Source organism: Pseudophryne corroboree, chromosome 10 (assembly GCF_028390025.1).
Source record: "Pseudophryne corroboree isolate aPseCor3 chromosome 10, aPseCor3.hap2, whole genome shotgun sequence".
Lineage (NCBI taxonomy): Eukaryota > Metazoa > Chordata > Amphibia > Anura > Myobatrachidae > Pseudophryne > Pseudophryne corroboree.
This window is the reverse complement of record NC_086453.1, coordinates 331607106-331629120: the sequence shown is the minus strand read 5'-3', so window position 1 is coordinate 331629120 and position 22015 is coordinate 331607106. Positions and strand designations below refer to the sequence as shown.

The 22015-nt window shown below is 44.7% G+C and overlaps 1 protein-coding gene across 1 annotated transcript in view; it reads left to right on the top strand.

Moving 5' to 3' along the window:
- Positions 1-21074, top strand: part of LOC134965336 (nicotinamide N-methyltransferase-like) — a 36257-nt gene extending 15183 nt beyond the window's left edge. Inside the window, exons 2-3 of the mRNA XM_063941808.1 lie at positions 7980-8187; positions 20651-21074. Of these exons, the coding sequence (XP_063797878.1) occupies positions 7980-8187; positions 20651-21074 (632 nt within the window). The remainder of the gene's footprint in view (positions 1-7979; positions 8188-20650) is intronic.
- Positions 21075-22015: the final 941 nt, after the last annotated feature.

Sequence of the window (22015 nt, the reverse complement as noted above, 5' to 3'; positions counted from 1 at the left end):
ACCATTTTTCTTTCAAATGTAACTCTTTATTTCACTTAAAACACAACAGCATGCACAGATCTTACGGATCCATGCAGGCTTACCACCAAACACGCTTGCTAAAATCAAGGGGGTCATTCCGAGTTGTTCGCTCGGTAAAAATCTTCGCATCACAGCGATTTTCCGCTTGATGCACATGCGCAATGTCCGCACTGCGACTGCGCCAAGTAAATTTGCTATGCACTTAGGAATTTTACTCACGGCATTTTCATCGTTCTGGCGATCGTAATGTGATTGACAGGAAATGGGTGTTACTGGGCGGAAACAGGCCGTTTTATGGGCGTGTGGGAAAAAACGCTACAGTTTCCGGAAAAAACGCAGGAGTGGCTGGAGAAACGGGGGAGTGTCTGGGCGAACGCTGGGTGTGTTTGTGACGTCAAACCAGGAACGACAAGCACTGAAATGATCGCAGATGCCGAGTAAGTCTGAAGCTACTCAGAAACTGCTACGAGGTGTGTAATCGCAATATTGCGAATACATCGTTCGCAATTTTAAGATGCTAAGATTCACTCCCAGTAGGCGGCGGCTTAACATGAGCAAATCTGCTAAAATTCACTTGCGAGCGAACAACTCGGAATGACCCCCCAAGTGCATTGATTTGGTGCATTGAGGTGCGATTTTCGTATAAGTTTGAGTGATTTCTCAAAAAACGATTGTTAGTAAATTTGCGATTTGCATTGGTGCCAATGTCATTTTGACAATGTTTGTTCCGATGGTAATTTGCAGTGATTTGGTCTGTGAGGTCGAGGTTGACATATGATTTACACGCAATTTGTCCCATAGTAAATATTAGGGATGAGCGGGTTCGGTTCCTCTGAATCCGAACCCGCCCGAACTTCAGCTTTTTTCCATGGGTCCGAGCAGGCTCGGATCCTCCCGCCTTGCTCGGTTAACCCGAGCACGCCCGAACGTCATCATCCCGCTGTCGGATTCTCGCGAGACTCGGATTCTATATAAGGAGCCGCGCGTCGCCGCCATTTTCACACGTGCATTGAGAGTCATAGGGAGAGGACGTGGCTGGCGTCCTCTCCGTTTAGAGAAGAGAGAGACACAGTATTTTGGGGAGCATTATTAGGAGGAGTACTACTATACTGTATACTACTATACTACTTGCTGAAGTGATATTTATAGAGTCATAGGGAGAGGACGTGGCTGGCGTCCTCTCCGTTTAGAGAAGAGAGAGACACAGTATACTATTTTGGGGAGCATTATTAGGAGGAGTACTACTATACTGTATACTACTATACTACTTGCTGAAGTGATATTTATAGAGTCATAGGGAGAGGACGTGGCTGGCGTCCTCTCCGTTTAGAGAAGAGAGAGACACAGTATACTATTTTGGGGAGCATTATTAGGAGGAGTACTACTATACTGTATACTACTCAGACACAGTATTTTGGGGAGCATTATTAGGAGGAGTACTACTATACTGTATACTACTCTACTACTTGCTGAAGTGATATTTATAGAGTCATAGGGAGAGGACGTGGCTGGCGTCCTCTCCGTTTAGAGAAGAGAGAGACACAGTATTTTGGGGAGCATTATTAGGAGGAGTACTACTATACTGTATACTACTCTACTACTTGCTGAAGTGATATTTATAGAGTCATAGGGAGAGGACGTGGCTGGCGTCCTCTCCGTTTAGAGAAGAGAGAGACACAGTATTTTGGGGAGCATTATTAGGAGGAGAACTACTATACTGTATACTACTCTACTACTTGCTGAAGTGATATTTATAGAGTCATAGGGAGAGGACGTGGCTGGCGTCCTCTCCGTTTAGAGAAGAGAGAGACACAGTATTTTGGGGAGCATTATTAGGAGGAGTACTACTATACTGTATACTACTCTACTACTTGCTGAAGTGATATTTATAGAGTCATAGGGAGAGGACGTGGCTGGCGTCCTCTCCGTTTAGAGAAGAGAGAGACACAGTATTTTGGGGAGCATTATTAGGAGGAGTACTACTATACTGTATACTACTATACTACTTGCTGAAGTGATATTTATAGAGTCATAGGGAGAGGACGTGGCTGGCGTCCTCTCCGTTTAGAGAAGAGAGAGACACAGTATACTATTTTGGGGAGCATTATTAGGAGGAGTACTACTATACTGTATACTACTCTACTACTTGCTGAAGTGATATTTATAGAGTCATAGGGAGAGGACGTGGCTGGCGTCCTCTCCGTTTAGAGAAGAGAGAGACACAGTATTTTGGGGAGCATTATTAGGAGGAGTACTACTATACTGTATACTACTATACTACTTGCTGAAGTGATATTATAGAGTCATAGGGGGAGAGGGCGTGGCTGGCGTCCTCTCCGTTTAGAGAAGAGAGAGACACAGTATTTTGGGGAGCATTATTAGGAGGAGTACTACTATACTGTATACTACTCAGACACAGTATTTTGGGGAGCATTATTAGGAGGAGTACTACTATACTGTATACTACTCTACTACTTGCTGAAGTGATATTTATAGAGTCATAGGGAGAGGACGTGGCTGGCGTCCTCTCCGTTTAGAGAAGAGAGAGACACAGTATTTTGGGGAGTATTATTAGGAGGAGTACTACTATACTGTATACTACTCTACTACTTGCTGAAGTGATATTTATAGAGTCATAGGGAGAGGACGTGGCTGGCGTCCTCTCCGTTTAGAGAAGAGAGAGACACAGTATTTTGGGGAGCATTATTAGGAGGAGTACTACTATACTGTATACTACTATACTACTTGCTGAAGTGATATTTATAGATTAGATAGTGTGACTGTAAGTGTATTATCTGACTTGTGGGGGAGACACTGACAGTGGGGAGCAGTTAGAGTCTGAGAGCAGGACTCAGGAGTACATATAACGTACAGTGCACACTTTTGCTGCCAGAGTCAGTGCCACACTGCCATTGTTGTGACCACACTGACCACCAGTATAATAATATATTTTGTGATTGTCTGCTTAGGACTCGGAGTACTAGTTGCAAGTTGCAACGTGACCTGACCACCAGTTTAATAATCAATCACCACCAGTTTAATATATATATAATTGTATATAATATATATATATATAATATTGTATACCACCTACCCGTGGTTTTTTTTTTTTCTTTCTTCTTTGTACATACTACTATAGTATAGTAGCTTACTGTAGCAGTCTGCGGTGCTGCTGAGCTGACAGTGTCCAGCAGGTCCGTCATCAGTCATCATTACCAATACCTAATAAATATATTATCTACCTGTCCGGCTGCAGTACTAGTGATATTATATATACATACATATATATATTGATTTCATCTCATTATCAATCATCCAGTCTATATTAGCAGCAGACACAGTACGGTAGTCCACGGCTGTAGCTACCTCTGTGTCGGCACTCGGCAGTCCATCCATAATTGTATACTAGTATCCATCCATCTCCATTGTTTACCTGAGGTGCCTTTTAGTTGTGCCTATTAAAATATGGAGAACAAAAATGTTGAGGTTCCAAAATTAGGGAAAGATCAAGATCCACTTCCACCTCGTGCTGAAGCTGCTGCCACTAGTCATGGCCGAGACGATGAAATGCCAGCAACGTCGTCTGCCAAGGCCGATGCCCAATGGCATAGTACAGAGCATGTCAAATCCAAAACACCAAATATCAGTAAAAAAAGGACTCCAAAACCAAAAATAAAATTGTCGGAGGAGAAGCGTAAACTTGCCAATATGCCATTTACCACACGGAGTGGCAAGGAACGGCTGAGGCCCTGGCCTATGTTCATGGCTAGTGGTTCAGCTTCACAGGAGGATGGAAGCACTAAGCCTCTCGCTAGAAAACTGAAAAGACTCAAGCTGGCAAAAGCACCGCAAAGAACTGTGCGTTCTTCGAAATCCCAAATCCACAAGGAGAGTCCAATTGTGTCGGTTGCGATGCCTGACCTTCCCAACACTGGACGTGAAGAGCATGCGCCTTCCACCATTTGCACGCCCCCTGCAAGTGCTGGAAGGAGCACCCGCAGTCCAGTTCCTGATAGTCAGATTGAAAATGTCAGTGTTGAAGTACACCAGGATGAGGAGGATATGGGTGTTGCTGGCGCTGGGGAGGAAATTGACAAGGAGGATTCTGATGGTGAGGTGGTTTGTTTAAGTCAGGCACCCGGGGAGACACCTGTTGTCCGTGGGAGGAATAGGGCCGTTGACATGCCTGGTGAAAATACCAAAAAAATCAGCTCTTCGGTGTGGAAGTATTTCACCAGAAATGCGGACAACATTTGTCAAGCCGTGTGTTGCCTTTGTCAAGCTGTAATAAGTAGGGGTAAGGACGTTAACCACCTCGGAACATCCTCCCTTATACGTCACCTGCAGCGCATTCATAATAAGTCAGTGACAAGTTCAAAAACTTTGGGTGACAGCGGAAGCAGTCCACTGACCAGTAAATCCCTTCCTCTTGTAACCAAGCTCACGCAAACCACCCCACCACCAACTCCCTCAGTGTCAATTTCCTCCTTCCCCAGGAATGCCAATAGTCCTGCAGGCCATGTCACTGGCAATTCTGACGAGTCCTCTCCTGCCTGGGATTCCTCCGATGCATCCTTGCGTGTAACGCCTACTGCTGCTGGCACTGCTGTTGTTGCTGCTGGGAGTCGATGGTCATCCCAGAGGGGAAGTCGGAAGACCACTTGTACTACTTCCAGTAAGCAATTGACTGTCCAACAGTCCTTTGCGAGGAAGATGAAATATCACAGCAGTCATCCTGCTGCAAAGCGGATAACTGAGGCCTTGGCATCCTGGGTGGTGAGAAACGTGGTTCCAGTATCCATCATTACTGCAGAGCCAACTAGAGACTTGTTGGAGGTACTGTGTCCCCGGTACCAAATACCATCTAGGTTCCATTTCTCTAGGCAGGCGATACCGAAAATGTACACAGACCTCAGAAAAAGAGTCACCAGTGTCCTAAAAAATGCAGCTGTACCCAATGTCCACTTAACCACGGACATGTGGACAAGTGGAGCAGGGCAGGGTCAGGACTATATGACTGTGACAGCCCACTGGGTAGATGTATGGACTCCCGCCGCAAGAACAGCAGCGGCGGCACCAGTAGCAGCATCTCGCAAACGACAACTCTTTCCTAGGCAGGCTACGCTTTGTATCACCGGTTTCCAGAATACGCACACAGCTGAAAACCTCTTACGGCAACTGAGGAAGATCATCGCGGAATGGCTTACCCCAATTGGACTCTCCTGTGGATTTGTGGCATCGGACAACGCCAGCAATATTGTGTGTGCATTAAATATGGGCAAATTCCAGCACGTCCCATGTTTTGAACATACCTTGAATTTGGTGGTGCAGAATTTTTTAAAAAACGACAGGGGCGTGCAAGAGATGCTGTCGGTGGCCAGAAGAATTGCGGGACACTTTCGGCGTACAGGCACCACGTACAGAAGACTGGAGCACCACCAAAAACTACTGAACCTGCCCTGCCATCATCTGAAGCAAGAAGTGGTAACGAGGTGGAATTCAACCCTCTATATGCTTCAGAGGTTGGAGGAGCAGCAAAAGGCCATTCAAGCCTATACAATTGAGCACGATATAGGAGGTGGAATGCACCTGTCTCAAGTGCAGTGGAGAATGATTTCAACGTTGTGCAAGGTTCTGATGCCCTTTGAACTTGCCACACGTGAAGTCAGTTCAGACACTGCCAGCCTGAGTCAGGTCATTCCCCTCATCAGGCTTTTGCAGAAGAAGCTGGAGACATTGAAGGAGGAGCTAACACGGAGCGATTCCGCTAGGCATGTGGGACTTGTGGATGGAGCCCTTAATTCGCTTAACAAGGATTCACGGGTGGTCAATCTGTTGAAATCAGAGCACTACATTTTGGCCACCGTGCTCGATCCTAGATTTAAAGCCTACCTTGGATCTCTCTTTCCGGCAGACACAAGTCTGCTGGGGTTGAAAGACCTGCTGGTGAGAAAATTGTCAAGTCAAGCGGAACGCGACCTGTCAACATCTCCTCCTTCACATTCTCCCGCAACTGGGGGTGCGAGGAAAAGGCTCAGAATTCCGAGCCCACCCGCTGGCGGTGATGCAGGGCAGTCTGGAGCGACTGCTGATGCTGACATCTGGTCCGGACTGAAGGACCTGACAACGATTACGGACATGTCGTCTACTGTCACTGCATATGATTCTCTCACCATTGAAAGAATGGTGGAGGATTATATGAGTGACCGCATCCAAGTAGGCACGTCACACAGTCCGTACTTATACTGGCAGGAAAAAGAGGCAATTTGGAGGCCCTTGCACAAACTGGCTTTATTCTACCTAAGTTGCCCTCCCACAAGTGTGTACTCCGAAAGAGTGTTTAGTGCCGCCGCTCACCTTGTCAGCAATCGGCGTACGAGGTTACCTCCAGAAAATGTGGAGAAGATGATGTTCATTAAAATGAATTATAATCAATTCCTCCGTGGAGACATTGACCAGCAGCAATTGCCTCCACAAAGTACACAGGGAGCTGAGATGGTGGATTCCAGTGGGGACGAATTGATAATCTGTGAGGAGGGGGATGTACATGGTGATATATCGGAGGATGATGATGAGGTGGACATCTTGCCTCTGTAGAGCCAGTTTGTGCAAGGAGAGATTAATTGCTTCTTTTTTGGTGGGGGTCCAAACCAACCCGTCATTTCAGTCACAGTCGTGTGGCAGACCCTGTCACTGAAATGATGGGTTGGTTAAAGTGTGCATGTCCTGTTTATACAACATAAGGGTGGGTGGGAGGGCCCAAGGACAATTCCATCTTGCACCTCTTTTTTCTTTATTTTTTCTTTGCGTCATGTGCTGTTTGGGGAGGGTTTTTTGGAAGGGACATCCTGCGTGACACTGCAGTGCCACTCCTAGATGGGCCCGGTGTTTGTGTCGGCCACTAGGGTCGCTTATCTTACTCACACAGCTACCTCATTGCGCCTCTTTTTTTCTTTGCGTCATGTGCTGTTTGGGGAGGGTTTTTTGGAAGGGACATCCTGCGTGACACTGCAGTGCCACTCCTAGATGGGCCCGGTGTTTGTGTCGGCCACTAGGGTCGCTTATCTTACTCACACAGCTACCTCATTGCGCCTCTTTTTTTCTTTGCGTCATGTGCTGTTTGGGGAGGGTTTTTGGAAGGGACATCCTGCGTGACACTGCAGTGACACTCCTAGATGGGCCCGGTGTTTGTGGCGGCCACTAGGGTCGCTTATCTTACTCACACAACTACCTCATTGCGCCTCTTTTTTTCTTTGCGTCATGTGCTGTTTGGGGAGGGTTTTTTGGAAGGGACATCCTGCGTGACACTGCAGTGACACTCCTAGATGGGCCCCGTGTTTGTGTCGGCCACTAGGGTCGCTTATCTTACTCACACAGCTACCTCATTGCGCCTCTTTTTTTCTTTGCGTCATGTGCTGTTTGGGGAGTGTTTTTTGGAAGGGCCATCCTGCGTGACACTGCAGTGACACTCCTAGATGGGCCCGGTGTTTGTGTCGGCCACTAGGGTCGCTTAGCTTAGTCATCCAGCGACCTAGGTGCAAATTTTAGGACTAAAAATAATATTGTGAGGTGTGAGGTATTCAGAATAGACTGAAAATGAGTGTAAATTATGGTTTTTGAGGTTAATAATACTTTGGGATCAAAATGACCCCCAAATTCTATGATTTAAGCTGTTTTTTAGTGTTTTTTTTAAAAAAACACCCGAATCCAAAACACACCCGAATCCGACAAAAAAAATTCGGTGAGGTTTTGCCAAAACGCGGTCGAACCCAAAACACGGCCGCGGAACCGAACCCAAAACACAAAACCCGAAAAATTTCCGGCGCTCATCTCTAGTAAATATACGATCAGCAAAATCACGGCATTAACAAAAAAAAAATTATTAAAATTGCTTACCCATTGCAGAATGATGCTACATTACATCTTACACTTTGCTATCACTGTAATCTTCCTTGTAGGTCACATTAAAGGGGACCTTTTGATTGACATCAGTAATGGAGCCTTCATTCATCATCTCTATTCAGCCAGTGAGTTTTTCAAACAGATCCTTGTGCTGAAGTGCGCTGAGAAATGCATCATGGAACTGAACCGATGGATTAACAAGCGTACAGGAGCGTTTGATTGGTCGCACATTTCTGCATATTGTAAAGTCACAGAAGGAAACAGGTAACATATCTGCCCAAACATCCTTCTATTTAAAGGGAAACCCAGTTTCAGAAAATACCAAACATTTAGCTTGGGCTGAAATTACCCCTGCTGTGCAGTACATGCCAGGGCTAGATGGAACATGTATTGGATAAATAAGGGGTGCTTACTCTTATCACAGATGGCTGTGGCCTAATGAATACGGTATTCATTGGGCCACAGCCATCTGCGATAAGAGTAAGCACCCCTGGTGTGTATGTGATGTGACCTGTGTGTGGAGTACGGTTTCTTCCGGTGCCTGTGTACTACAGTATACACTGTAATGTGAATGGCGGCACAACAATGGAGACCATCTGGAAGTCACATTAATGTGATAGAAGCGAGTACAACCTATTTGTGGTCTCCTATGCAGTCTTATTATAGGACTAGTTATTTTTATGTTAGGACTAGCTATATATTAACTATAATGTGTGCCTACGCACCATAATCCTGAATATATATATCCAATAGGAATTTATCTAACCCATTCTTAAAGGTATTGACTGAGTCTGCTCTTACTACTCTCTCAGGCAAGGAATTCCAAACACTTATTGTCCTTACTGTGAAAAAACCTTTTTGCCTCAATGTGTGGAAACTCTTCTCCTCTAACCTAAGCGAGTGACCATGTGTCCTCTGTGCTGATCTTATAGAAAACAGGCCCTTCCCGAGCTCTGTGTATTGACCCCTTATATATTTGTAGATGTTGATCATGTCCCCTCTTAGTCTCCTCTTTTCCAATAAAAACATGCCTAGCCTTGCAAGCCTTTCCTCATATTCCAGCGTCTCCATGCCCTTGATTAGTTTGGTCGCCCGCCTCTTAACCTTTTCTAGCTCATGGGTATCCTTTTGAAATATGGTGCCCAAAATTGCACACAGTATTCAAGATGTGGCCTCACTAGTGATTTATATAATGGGAGTATAACACTCTCGTCCCTTGCATCAATTCCCCATTTTATGCTTGCTAAAATCTTATTAGCCTTCTTTGCTGCACTCCTACTTTGGGTACTGCTGCTTAATTTGTTATCTATGTGAACCCCTAAGTCTTTTTCCAGTACAGAATCCCCTAACATTACCCCATTTAGTATGTAGGTGTAATTTTTGGTCTTGCCCCCAAAGTGCATTAGCTTACATTTGTCTGTGTTGAATCTCATTCTCCATTTTGCTGCCCATGCTTCCAGTTTAGTTAAGTCGTTCTGAAGAGACTCAGCATCCCCCTTCATATTTATAACCTTACACAATTTGGTATCATCTGCAAAAATTGACACTATGCTCTCTAGACCTAATGTTAGGTCGTTGATGAAAATGTTGAACAAAAGTGGTCCAAGTACAAACCCTTGTTGCACACCACTTAGTACTTTAGTCCAATTTGAAAATGATCCATTGACCACAACGTGCTGCTCCCTATTATCTAACCAATTACTGACCCAAGTGCATATTGTGCTTCCTAGTCCTATTTCTTGTAGCTTATAGATAAGACGCATGTGTGGTACAGTGTCGAAAGCTTTGGCAAAATCTAAAAAGATTACATCCACCTCCTTACCCTGATCAAGGTTCGAACTTAATGTTTCATAAAAGCCAAGTAAGTTGGTTTGACATGATCTGTCCTTCACAAATCCATGTTGGTTGCTTTTAATTACCTTATTTGCTTCAAGGAACTTTTGAATACTGTCCCTTAGAATACCTTCCAATACTTTCCCCACTATAGATGTAAGACTAACTGGTCTATAATTACCTGGTTCAGCTTTGCTCCCCTGTTTGAATATCGGCACTACCCTCCGCTATATGCCAGTCTTTGGGAACCATTCCCGATTTAACCGAATCCATAAAGATCAAAAATAGAGGTCTTGCTAGTTCAGCATGCAACTCCATAAGAACTCTCGGGTGAATTCCATCTGGACCAGGTGACTTATTAATCTTTAACTTTTTTAATCGGTCACAGACTGCCTCCTCACATAAATAAGCATTTAGCAGTGGGACATTATCTTTGTTGAGATTTTGTGTTAGACCCAGCATTTGGTCCTCTCTGGTAAATATCGTTGAAAAAAACTTGTTTAATTTGTTTGCTATGTCTTTATCGTTTTTGATTAAGACTACCCTCTTGTCCTTTAAAGGGCCTATACTCTCCTTCTTTAGTCTCTTGCTGTTGATTTACTTAAAAAAAATATCGGGATTCGCTTTGCTTTCCCTTGCTACTAGTTTTTCAGTTTCTACTTTAGGCGTTCTTATTCCTTTTTTGCATATTATGTTACAGTCCTTATACTGCTGGAATGATTCCGCATCCCCCTCAGATTTGTATTTTTTAAATGCTCATCTTTTTTGTCCATTAATTGCTTTATATTTTTGTTAAACCATGTTTCTATCCATTTGATAGCAATGAAACCTGGAATGCATTCTGAGATAATAAAGTTGTTTATGCTAATAAAATTCAAAAATTAGTATACAATGTAATGACAATATCAATAGCGTGAATGCGCGCCAGCATGGCTGGGGGAGTTGCTTTGGTACAGGCATATAGTGAGCTCAGTGGGAATGAATATTAATGAGTGATAAATGGGGGAAGGTGCTGAAGCCTGCCTTGAGTTGCAAACTGTAGTGTAGGGAGCTGCCTAGACCATGAACAATATACAGTGTAAATAGCGCCTCAGCATACCATGGCATAGAATACTGTAGAAGAGAATATTTTTGTTCAGATACAAAGGGAAGAAGTAACACACCAAATAACTTTATTGAATAAAAAAATAATAATAAATAAATAAAAATAATAATAATTGCATCCCCCACTGCGGATTGAAGCTGAGGGTGCACGCATTGCAGCCAGTGACCGTATTTGTTAGGCCACAGCCATCTGTGATAAAAGTAAGCACTCCTGGTGTATATGTGATGTGACCTGTGTATTAGTGATGTGCACCGGAAATTTTTCGGGTTTTGTGCTTTGGTTTTGGATTCGGTTCCGCGGCCATGTTTTGGATTCGGACGCGTTTTGGCAAAACCTCCCTGAAATTTTTTTGTTGGATTCGGGTGTGTTTTGGATTCGGGTGTTTTTTTTACAAAAAAACCCTCAAAAACAGCTTAAATCATAGAATTTGGGGGTCATTTTGATCCCATAGTATTATTAACCTCAATAACCATAATTTCCACTCATTTTCAGTCTATTCTGAACACCTCACACCTCACAATATTATTTTTAGTCCTAAAATTTGCACAGAGGTCGCTGGATGGCTAAGCTAAGCGACACAAGTGGCCGACACAAACACCTAGCCCATCTAGGAGTGGCACTGCAGTGTCAGACAGGATGGCACTTCAAAAAAATAGTCCCCAAACAGCACATGATGCAAAGAAAAAAAGATGTGCACCAAGGTCGCTGGATGGCTAAGCTAAGCGACACAAGTGGCCGACACAAACACCTGGCCCATCTAGGAGTGGCACTGCAGTGTCAGGCAGGATGGCACTTCAAAAAAATTGTCCCCAAACAGCACATGATGCAAAGAAAAAAAGAGGCGCACCAAGGTCGCTGTGTGACTAAGCTAAGCGACACAAGTGGCCGACACAAACACCTGGCCCATCTAGGAGTGGCACTGCAGTGTCAGACAGGATAGCACTTCAAAAAAATTGTCCCCAAACAGCACATGATGCAAAGAAAAATGAAAGAAAAAATAGGTGCAAGATGGAATTGTCCTTGGGCCCTCCCACCCACCCTTATGTTGTATAAACAGGACATGCACACTTTAACGAACCCATCATTTCAGCAAAAGGGTCTGCCACATGACTGTGACTGAAATGACTGGTTGGTTTGGGCCCCCACCAAAAAAGAAGCAATCAATCTCTCCTTGCACAAACTGGCTCTACAGAGGCAAGATGTCCACCTCATCATCATCCTCCGATTCCTCACCCCTTTCACTGTGTACATCCCCCTCCTCACAGATTATTAATTCGTCCCCACTGGAATCCACCATCTCAGGTCCCTGTGTACTTTCTGGAGGCAATTGCTGGTGAATGTCTCCACGGAGGAATTGATTATAATTCATTTTGATGAACATCATCTTCTCCACATTTTCTGGAAGTAACCTCGTACGCCGATTGCTGACAAGGTGAGCGGCTGCACTAAACACTCTTTTGGAGTACACACTGGAGGGTGGGCAACTTAGGTAAAATCCAGCCAGTTTGTGCAAGGGCCTCCAAATTGCCTCTTTTTCCTGCCAGTATACGTATGGACTGTCTGACGTGCCTACTTGGATGCGGTCACTCATATAATCCTCCACCATTCTTTCAATGGTGATAGAATCATATGCAGTGACAGTAGACGACATGTCAGTAATCGTTGGCAGGTCCTTCAGTCCGGACCAGATGTCAGCACTCGCTCCAGACTGCCCTGAATCACCGCCAGCGGGTGGGCTCGGAATTCTTAGCCTTTTCCTCGCACCCCCAGTTGCGGGAGAATGTGAAGGAGTAGCTGTTGACGGGTCACGTTCCGCTTGACTTGACAATTTTCTCACCAGCAGGTCTTTGAACCTCTGCAGACTTGTGTCTGCTGGAAAGAGAGATACAACATAGGTTTTAAATCTAGGATCGAGCACGGTGGCCAAAATGTAGTGCTCTGATTTCAACAGATTGACCACCCGTGAATCCTGGTTAAGCGAATTAAGGGCTCCATCCACAAGTCCCACACGCTCTGTTTTAGCTCCTCCTTCAATGTCTCCAGCTTCTTCTGCAAAAGCCTGATGAGGGGAATGACCTGACTCAGGCTGGCAGTGTCTGAACTGACTTCACGTGTGGCAAGTTCAAAAGGTTGCAGAACCTTGCACAACTTTGAAATCATTCTCCACTGCGCTTGAGTCAGGTGCATTCCCCCTCCTTTGCCTATATCGTGGGCAGATGTATAGGCTTGAATGGCCTTTTGCTGCTCCTCCATCCTCTGAAGCATATAGAGGGTTGAATTCCACCTCGTTACCACCTCTTGCTTTAGATGATGGCAGGGCAGGTTCAGAGTGTTTGGTGGTGCTCCAGTCTTCGGCACGCGGTAACTGAATGCCGAAAGTGGCCCGCAATTCTTCGGGCCACCGACAGCATCTCTTGCACGCCCCTGTCATTTTTTAAATAATTCTGCACCACCAAATTCAATGTATGTGCAAAACATGGGACGTGCTGGAATTTGCCCAGATGTAATGCACGCACAATATTGGTGGCGTTGTCCGATGTCACAAATCCCCAGGAGAGTCCAATTGGGGTAAGCCATTCTGCGATGATGTTCCTCAGTTTCCGTAAGAGGTTGTCAGCTGTGTGCCTCTTATGGAAAGCGGTGATACAAAGCGTAGCCTGCCTAGGAATGAGTTGGCGTTTGCGAGATGCTGCTACTGGTGCCGCCGCTGCTGTTCTTGCTGCGGGAGGCAATACATCTACCCAGTGGGCTGTCACAGTCATATAGTCCTGAGTCTGCCCTGCTCCACTTGTCCACATGTCCGTGGTTAAGTGGACATTGGGTACAACTGCATTTTTTAGGACACTGGTGACTCTTTTTCTGACGTCTGTGTACATTTTCGGTATCGCCTGCCTAGAGAAATGGAACCTAGATGGTATTTGGTAGCGGGGACACAGTACCTCAATCAAGTCTCTAGTTGCCTCTGAATTAATGGTGGATACCGGAACCACGTTTCTCACTGCCCATGCTGACAAGACCTGAGTTATCCGCTTTGCAGCAGGATGACTGCTGTGATATTTCATCTTCCTCGCAAAGGACTGTTGGACAGTCAATTGCTTACTGGAAGTAGTACAAGTGGTCCTCCGACTTCCCCTCTGGGATGACGATCGACTCCCAGCAGCAACAACAGCAGCGCCAACAGCAGTAGGCGTTACACTCAAGGATGCATCGGAGGAATCCCAGGCAGGAGAGGACTCGTCAGACTTGCCAGTGACATGGCCTGCAGGACTATTGTCTTTCCTGTGTAAGGTGGAAATTGACACTGAGGGAGTTGATGGTGTGGTTTGCAGGAGCTTTGTTACAAGAGGAAGGGATTTAGTGGTCAGTGGACTGCTTCCGCTGTCATCCAAAGTTTTTGAACTTGTCACTGACTTATGATGAATGCGCTGCAGGTGACGTATAAGGGAGGATGTTCCTAGGTGGTTAACGTCCTTACCCCTACTTATTACAGCTTGACAAAGGCAACACACGGCTTAACACCTGTTGTCCGCATTTGTGTTGAAATAATTCCACACCGAAGAGGTGATTTTTTTTGTATTTTGACCAGGCATGTCAATGGCCATATTCGTCCCACGGACAACAGGTGTCTCCCCAGGTGCCTGACTTAAACAAACCACCTTACTATCAGAATCCTCCTTGTCAATTTCCTCCCCAGCACCAGCAACACCCATATCCTCATCCTGGTGTACTTCAACAGTGACATCTTCAATTTGACTATCAGGTACTGGACTGTGGGTGCTCCTTCCAGCACTTGCAGGGGGCATGCAAATGGTGGAAGGCGCAATCTCTTCCCGTCCAGTGTTGGGAAGGTCAGGCATCGCAACCGACACAATTGGACTCTCCTTGGGGATTTGTGATTTAGAAGAACGCACAGTTCTTTGCTGTGCTTTTGCCAGCTTAAGTCTTTTCATTTTTCTAGCGAGAGGATGAGTGCTTCCATCCTCATGTGAATCTGAACCACTAGCCATGAACATAGGAGAGGGCCTCAGCCGTTCCTTGCCACTCCGTGTCGTAAATGGCATATTGGCAAGTTTACGCTTCTCATCAGACGCTTTCAATTTTGATTTTTGGGTCATTTTACTGTTCTTTTGTTTTTTGGATTTTACATGCTCTCTACTATGACATTGGGCATCGGCCCTGGCAGACGACGTTGATGGCATTTCATCATCTCGGCCATGACTAGTGGCAGCAGCTTCAGCACGAGGTGGAAGTGGATCTTGATCTTTCCCTATTTTAACCTCCACATTTTTGTTCTCCATTTTTTTTTGTGTGGAATTATATGCCAGTATCAATAGCAATGGCCTACTACTATATATACTGCGCACAACTGAAATGCACCACAGGTATGGATGGATAATATACTTGACGACACAGAGGTAGGTAGAGCATTGGCCTTCCGTACCGTACTGCTATATATACTGGTGGTCACTGTCAGCAAAACTCTGCACTGTACTCCTCCTATATAATATACTGGTGGTCCCCAGTGCCCACAATAAAGCAGTGTGAGCACAGATATATGCAGCACACTGAGCACAGATATGGACTGTTTTTCAGGCAGACAACGTATACTGGTGGTCACTGTCAGCAAAACTCTGCACTGTACTCCTCCTATATAATACAGCTGCTCCCCAGTCCCCACAATTAAGCAGTGTGAGCACAGATATATGCAGCACACTGAGCACAGATATGGAGTGTTTTTCAGGCAGACAACGTATACTGGTGGTCACTGTCAGCAAAACTCTGCACTGTACTCCTCCTATATAATACAGCTGCTCCCCAGTCCCCACAATTAAGCAGTGTGAGCACAGATATATGCAGCACACTGAGCACAGATATGGAGTGTTTTTCAGGCAGACAACGTATACTGGTGGTCACTGTCAGCAAAACTCTGCACTGTACTTCTCCTATATAATATACTGGTGGTCCCCAGTGCCCACAATAAAGCAGTGTGAGCTCAGATATATGCAGCACACTGAGCACAGATATGGAGTGTTTTTCAGGCAGACAACGTATACTGGTGGTCACTGTCAGCAAAACTCTGCACTGTACTCCTCCTATATAATACAGCTGCTCCCCAGTCCCCACAATTAAGCAGTGTGAGCACAGATATATGCAGCACACTGAGCACAGATATGGAGTGTTTTTCAGGCAGACAACGTATACTGGTGGTCACTGTCAGCAAAACTCTGCACTGTACTCCTCCTATATAAAACAGCTGCTCCCCAGTCCCCACAATTAAGCAATAAGCACAAATATTATTAATAAACTCAGAGGACACCAGCCATGTCCTCTCCCTAACATTTCCAATGCACGAGTGAAAATGGCGGTGACGCGCAGCTGTTTATATAGAATCCGAATCTCGCGAGAATCCGACAGCGGGATGATGACGTTCGGGCGCACTCAGGTTAACCGAGCCATACGGGAGAATCCGAGTATGCCTCGGACCCGTGTAAAATGGGTGAAGTTCGGGGGGGGTTCGGTTTCCGAGGAACCGAACCCGCTCATCAATACTGTGTATGGAGTGTGGTTTCTTTCAGGGCCTGTGTACTACAGTATACAGCATAATATAAATGGTGGCACAACAATGAATACCATCTGGAAGTCACATTAATGAGATAGGAGGCCAGTGATACAGTGGATTACATGTTTCTATCCATTTGATAGCAACAAAACCTGGAATGCTTTCTGAGATAACAAAGCTGTTTATGCTAATAAAATTCAAAAATTAGTATACATTGTAACGACAATATCAATAGCGTGAATGGGCGGCAGCATGGCTGGGGGAGTTGCTTTGGTACAGGCATATAGTGAGCTCAGTGGGAATGAATATTAATGAGTGATAAATGGGGGAAGGTGCAGAAGCCTGCCTTGAGTTGAAAAGTGTAGTGTAGGGAGCTGCCTAGACCATGAACAATATACAGTGTAAATAGCGCCTCAGCATACCATGGCATAGATTACTGTAGAACAGAATTTTTTTGTTCAGATACAAAGGGAAGAAGTGACACACCAAATAACTTTATTGAATAATAAAAATAATAATAAATTAATAAAAATAATAATAATTGCATCCCCCACTGCGGATTGAGGCTGAGGGTGCACGCATTGCAGCCAGTGACCGTATTTGTTAGGCCACAGCCATCTGTGATAAAAGTAAGCACTCCTGGTGTATATGTGATGTGACCTGTGTATGGAGTGCGGTTTCTTCCAGGGCCTGTGTACTACAGTATACAGCATAATATGAATGGCGGCACAACAATGGATACCATCTGGAAGTCACATTAATGAGATAGGAGCCCAGTGGTACAGTGGATTACATGTTTCTATCCATTTGATAGCAACGAAACCTGGAATGCTTTCTGAGATAACAAAGCTGTTTATGCTAATAAAATCCAGAACTTAGGTGGTCATTCAAGTTGATCGCAGCCAGCAACTTTTTGCTGCTGCTGCGATCAACTAGTATATGCCTATGGGAGAGTGTATTTTAGCTTAGCAGGGCTGCGATCACTTGTGCAGCCCTGCTAAGCAAAAAAAATTTCAAGCAGAAGTAGACTAGGCCTATACTTACTAATCCTGTGTGATGGATCCAGCAATGATGGACTCAGCTTTGACGTCACTCCTATGCCCTCCGTTCTGCTGGACATGACTGCGTTATACTCACCACTCCCCGAAAAACGGCTCCAAACGGTACGGATCCGCCCTGGCACGCCTCCTTCCTGTCAATCTTCTTTGCGGTCGGCTCTGCGACCACTTCCTTTGTATGGCGCGACATAACCCAGCAACCCCTGTCACCGGTCAACATCGCGCACAAGCACTGTGCCCGCCACGCATGCGTATTCCACACCCGTTCACACTGCAGCGATAAACCACTGCATGCAAACGGGTCAGAATGACCCCCTTAGTACACAATGTTACAAAAAAAGAATAATGTGAACAAGGCGGCAGCATGGCATTGTATTTTGTAGAAGGGGATTTTTTTTAATATAAAGGGAAGTATCAACATACCAAATAACTTTATTGAATGAATAAAAAAATTTAAAAAATACATTAAAAAAATAATAATTGCACGCCCCGCTGGGGATCAAACCAGAGGGTGCATGCATTGCAGCCGGTGACCGTATTCACTAGGCCACAGCCATCTGTGGTAAGAATAAGAACCCCTGGTGTATATGTTATATGTTTTGTTGGATTTTAGGCCCTGTTTTAAAAAAAGTCGGATTGAATCTGACAAGCATGACGGCACAGCAATGGAGAACATCTGGAAGTCATATTAACGAGATAAGAGCCAAGTGGTACAGTGGATCACATGTTTCTATCCTCTGAGATAATAAAGCTGTTTATGCTAATAAAATCCAGAACTTAGTACACAATGGGGGTCATTCCGAATTGTTCGCTCGTTGTCGATTTTCGCAACGGAGCGATTAAGGCAAAAATGCGCATGGTATGCAGTGCGCATGCGCTAAGTATTTTAGCACAAAACTTAGTAGATTTACTCACGTCCGAATGAAGAATTTTCATAGTTGAAGTGATCGGAGTGTGATAGACAGGAAGTGGGTGTTTCTGGGCGGAAACTGACCGTTTTCTGGGAGTGTGCGGAAAAACGCAGGCGTGCCAGGATAAAACGCGGGAGTGGCTGGAGAAACGGGGGAGTGGCTGGCCGAACACAGGGCGTGTTTGTGACTTCAAACCAGGAACGAAACGGGCTGAGCTGATCGCAGTGTAGGAGTAAGTCTCGAGCTACTCAGAAACTGCTAAGAAATTTCTATTCGCAATTCTGCTAATCTTTCATTCGCAATTCTGCTAACCTAAGATACACTCCCAGAGGGCGGCGGCCTAGCATGTGCAATGCTGCTAAAATCTGCTAGCGAGCGAACAACTCGGAATGAGGGCCCATGTAAAAACAAAATGAATAGTGTGAACAGGGTGCCAGTGTGGCATTGTATTTTGTAGAAGGGGATTTTTTTTATATACAGGGAAGTGATTACTAATTCTATATTGTCACAATAAATGTCAGCCAATCAGCAGGCAGCGCTAGGAAGGGTCCATTGGCTATTTAGGCATGCGCTGTACAGTTTAGGAAAAGCGACATCTGGTGGACAGAAAGTAGTATGCACATTACAGTTATAATGTGACGTTACATTTATAACACAACTTATAATGGGACTTATAACACAAGGAGCGGGCGGGATTTGCATGGCGCCAGCTACACGGTACGCTGCAATGATATTTGAGGACACATCTGTAGGTTATAGAGTTTGCCAATATTATGCTACTTTATCTTTTGCGGCTAAATCAACACAATTTTGACAATCCCACAATCCACAGGCTATTACATTTGGCCACAATGTTTACAAATTCACCAATCAGCATTGCAACCAATCAGCACTGACGTAACATTTATAATTTGCATTCTCTAAATCTATACAGAGCAGCTGATTGGTTGCCATGGACAACTTCTCCACTGGCTCACTTTTATCACTGCTTATTACATGTCCTCCTAAGCACCTAACAATCACTGTTAATTGAAACACCTGTAAATACTGTTTTTGCACCAATTTGAGCTGACTGCCCTGTGATGGCACCTGAACTTCCAGCTTCTCCATTCTATCAAGCAGAAAGAATAACGTCTCTGCAGAGATGCCACTCTGGTGGCAGCAAAACAAAACTGCATACGCAAGTAACAGCAGCCTACTTACAAGGAACATACTGCTGACACTGACACAGGCAATCTTGGCCAAAATCCCTGACCTCCACATACTCAGACCCTATTATATTAACCACAGATGACCATCTGGAAGATAAAATGGCTGTCTCATTGAAAGTATAGAAAAAGCTCAATCTCCACCACTTTTAAAGACTTTTGAAAATCAAAAAATTTTGGGGAACAAATATGCTCGGAACCCATCCCGAAACCAAACAAAGCTTGCCCCTATCTTTCTTGGCCACCCACTGAATCTCCAATAAGTATGTATTTATTAGTCTAATAATCCAAACAATCTTGAGGATTATCCATCACTGTTGCCAGAGAGAGGAGAAATGATGAGGGGGGTAGTGTAGTTAAATTCCCAGGTCACAATGTCGCCATAGAGAGCAGCACCGGACCCACCAAAAAGATCAATAAAATACTAATTGCAGGTCTGCAAAGCTGCCCCATGTGCTGCACAAAGGGGTGTGCACAGTTTTCATGGGGGAAGGGTGGTCAGTGCCTTATTTTTACCTTAGGAAGGCAGGTTGATAACTCCTCCTTTCCTCCTGCCATTCATGTGCACTAGAGAGTAAAGTCTCTGACACAGTGCCAGCGTCTCTGATTTTACTGTGGCACCATCTTTCTGAAAATGTCACTGGAAAGATGGCTTTACAAAGGAGGAGGGACCCATCTGCCTTCACAAACCAAGTATATACCTCAGAAGGAAGGGGGGTGGGGTGACAGCAGGATCATTATCTTCATATAGCTTATTAGGACTGCCCAACACTGTGCCAGTTAAGAGGAGGAAACATGTGGAAAGGGGGGTGGGTGTTGCAGGCGTAGAGGAGCCAAGAGAGTGCTCTAAGAATGGCAGCTGCAGTAAGATTGTGTGGTAATTTCTTATAAATTACATCAGATGTTAGAGTGTCAGTGAAGTCCAGGCTTGGAGTGGTCACCTCACAAGTGATTGAAAATCTGGTCCCACAAAATAATGCCTTATCTCTCATATGGTTGTATGGGTAGACCACCTAAATCCAATTTAACCTTATTGAGTTTATATTTTTCAGTGACCAGTGTGAGGGCAATGATACAATGTTGAAGAAAGCAATTGCAGAGATCCTGAAATGTGACTTTAATAAAAAAAATCTCGCAGAACCAAAGGTGCTACCACCAGCAGACTGTGTGATCACTGCGTGGCTGCTGGCACTCCTCAGCAAAGACAAATATGATTATAAAATGTATTTCAGGAAATTTGTGCAGCTACTAAAACCTGAAGGAAACCTGATATTGGTTGGGTCTTTTAATGCAACTTATATAATGATTGGTCAGGACAAGTTACATTCATTCAAATATGATGAGAGCTTTATAAGAAAGGTTCTCAGTAATGAAGGGTTTATTATTGATCACTGGGCAATACAGAAAAAAACATCATTGAGTAACCTTTGTGACTATGAGGCAATCTATGTTCTCACAGCTCACAGAAAGAAATGAAACATAACTGCAGCAGATCTTCGTATCAATTTACTAATGTTAAACCTTAAAAAAAGTAATTATAAAATATAATTGTGATTTTGTAGTAAACTGATCTTACTGTTGATTTCGTCTAATCAATAAATAAAAAAAATTAATTTGTTTCTTTTATTTAATTGACTTTGGTTGATTAAAGCATTACAAATTCATGCATGATCTGTGAGTAGTTTTGTCAACCCACCATGTATCAATGTTGTCGTCATTCGCTCAGCAAACTCTAAGGGGTTTGTTTACTAAGCCTTGTATGCAGGAGCATAACTAGAACTTTGGGGGCCAAATAGCAAAATCTAGAAAGGGCCCCCACCCTTGCCATTGTCACTACAATGTTCCTTATGGCAGGAGAAGGAGAGAGAGAGTGTGAGGGAATGAGAGAGACACACACAGGGGGTTTCAGGGGAGGGAGAGAGAGAAAGAGAGAGGAGAAAGAAAAAGAGGGAGAGAGGGGAAAGTGAGGGAGAGAGAGGGCGAGAAAGGAATGAGGGGGGAAGAAGGCATTAGGGAGAGACAGACGAAAAAGAGGGAATGAGAAAAAGAAAGACAGGAGCAAGAGATAGGGTGTCAGGGAGAAAGAGAGAGAACGTAATGGGTAAGAGGACATCAGGGGGAAATAGAGGGTGTCAGAGAGAGACTGAGGAGGAAGAGAGAGAGGGAGGGAAGTGAGCGATAGTGTCAGGTAGGGAGGGATGGCGTAAGGGGAGCAAAAGAGAGTGTCAGGAAGAGAAAGAGAGGTAGAGAGAGAACGAGAGAGGGTGCAAGGGAGGGAGAGAGATTGTCAGGGAGAGAGAGAGAGACAGTGTCAGAGAGGAAGAGAAAGTGATAGTGTCAGGGAGAGAGGGGGAGATAGAGTGTCAGGAGAATAAGAGAGACTGTCCGAGAGAGAGAGAGCGGCAGTGTCAGGGAGA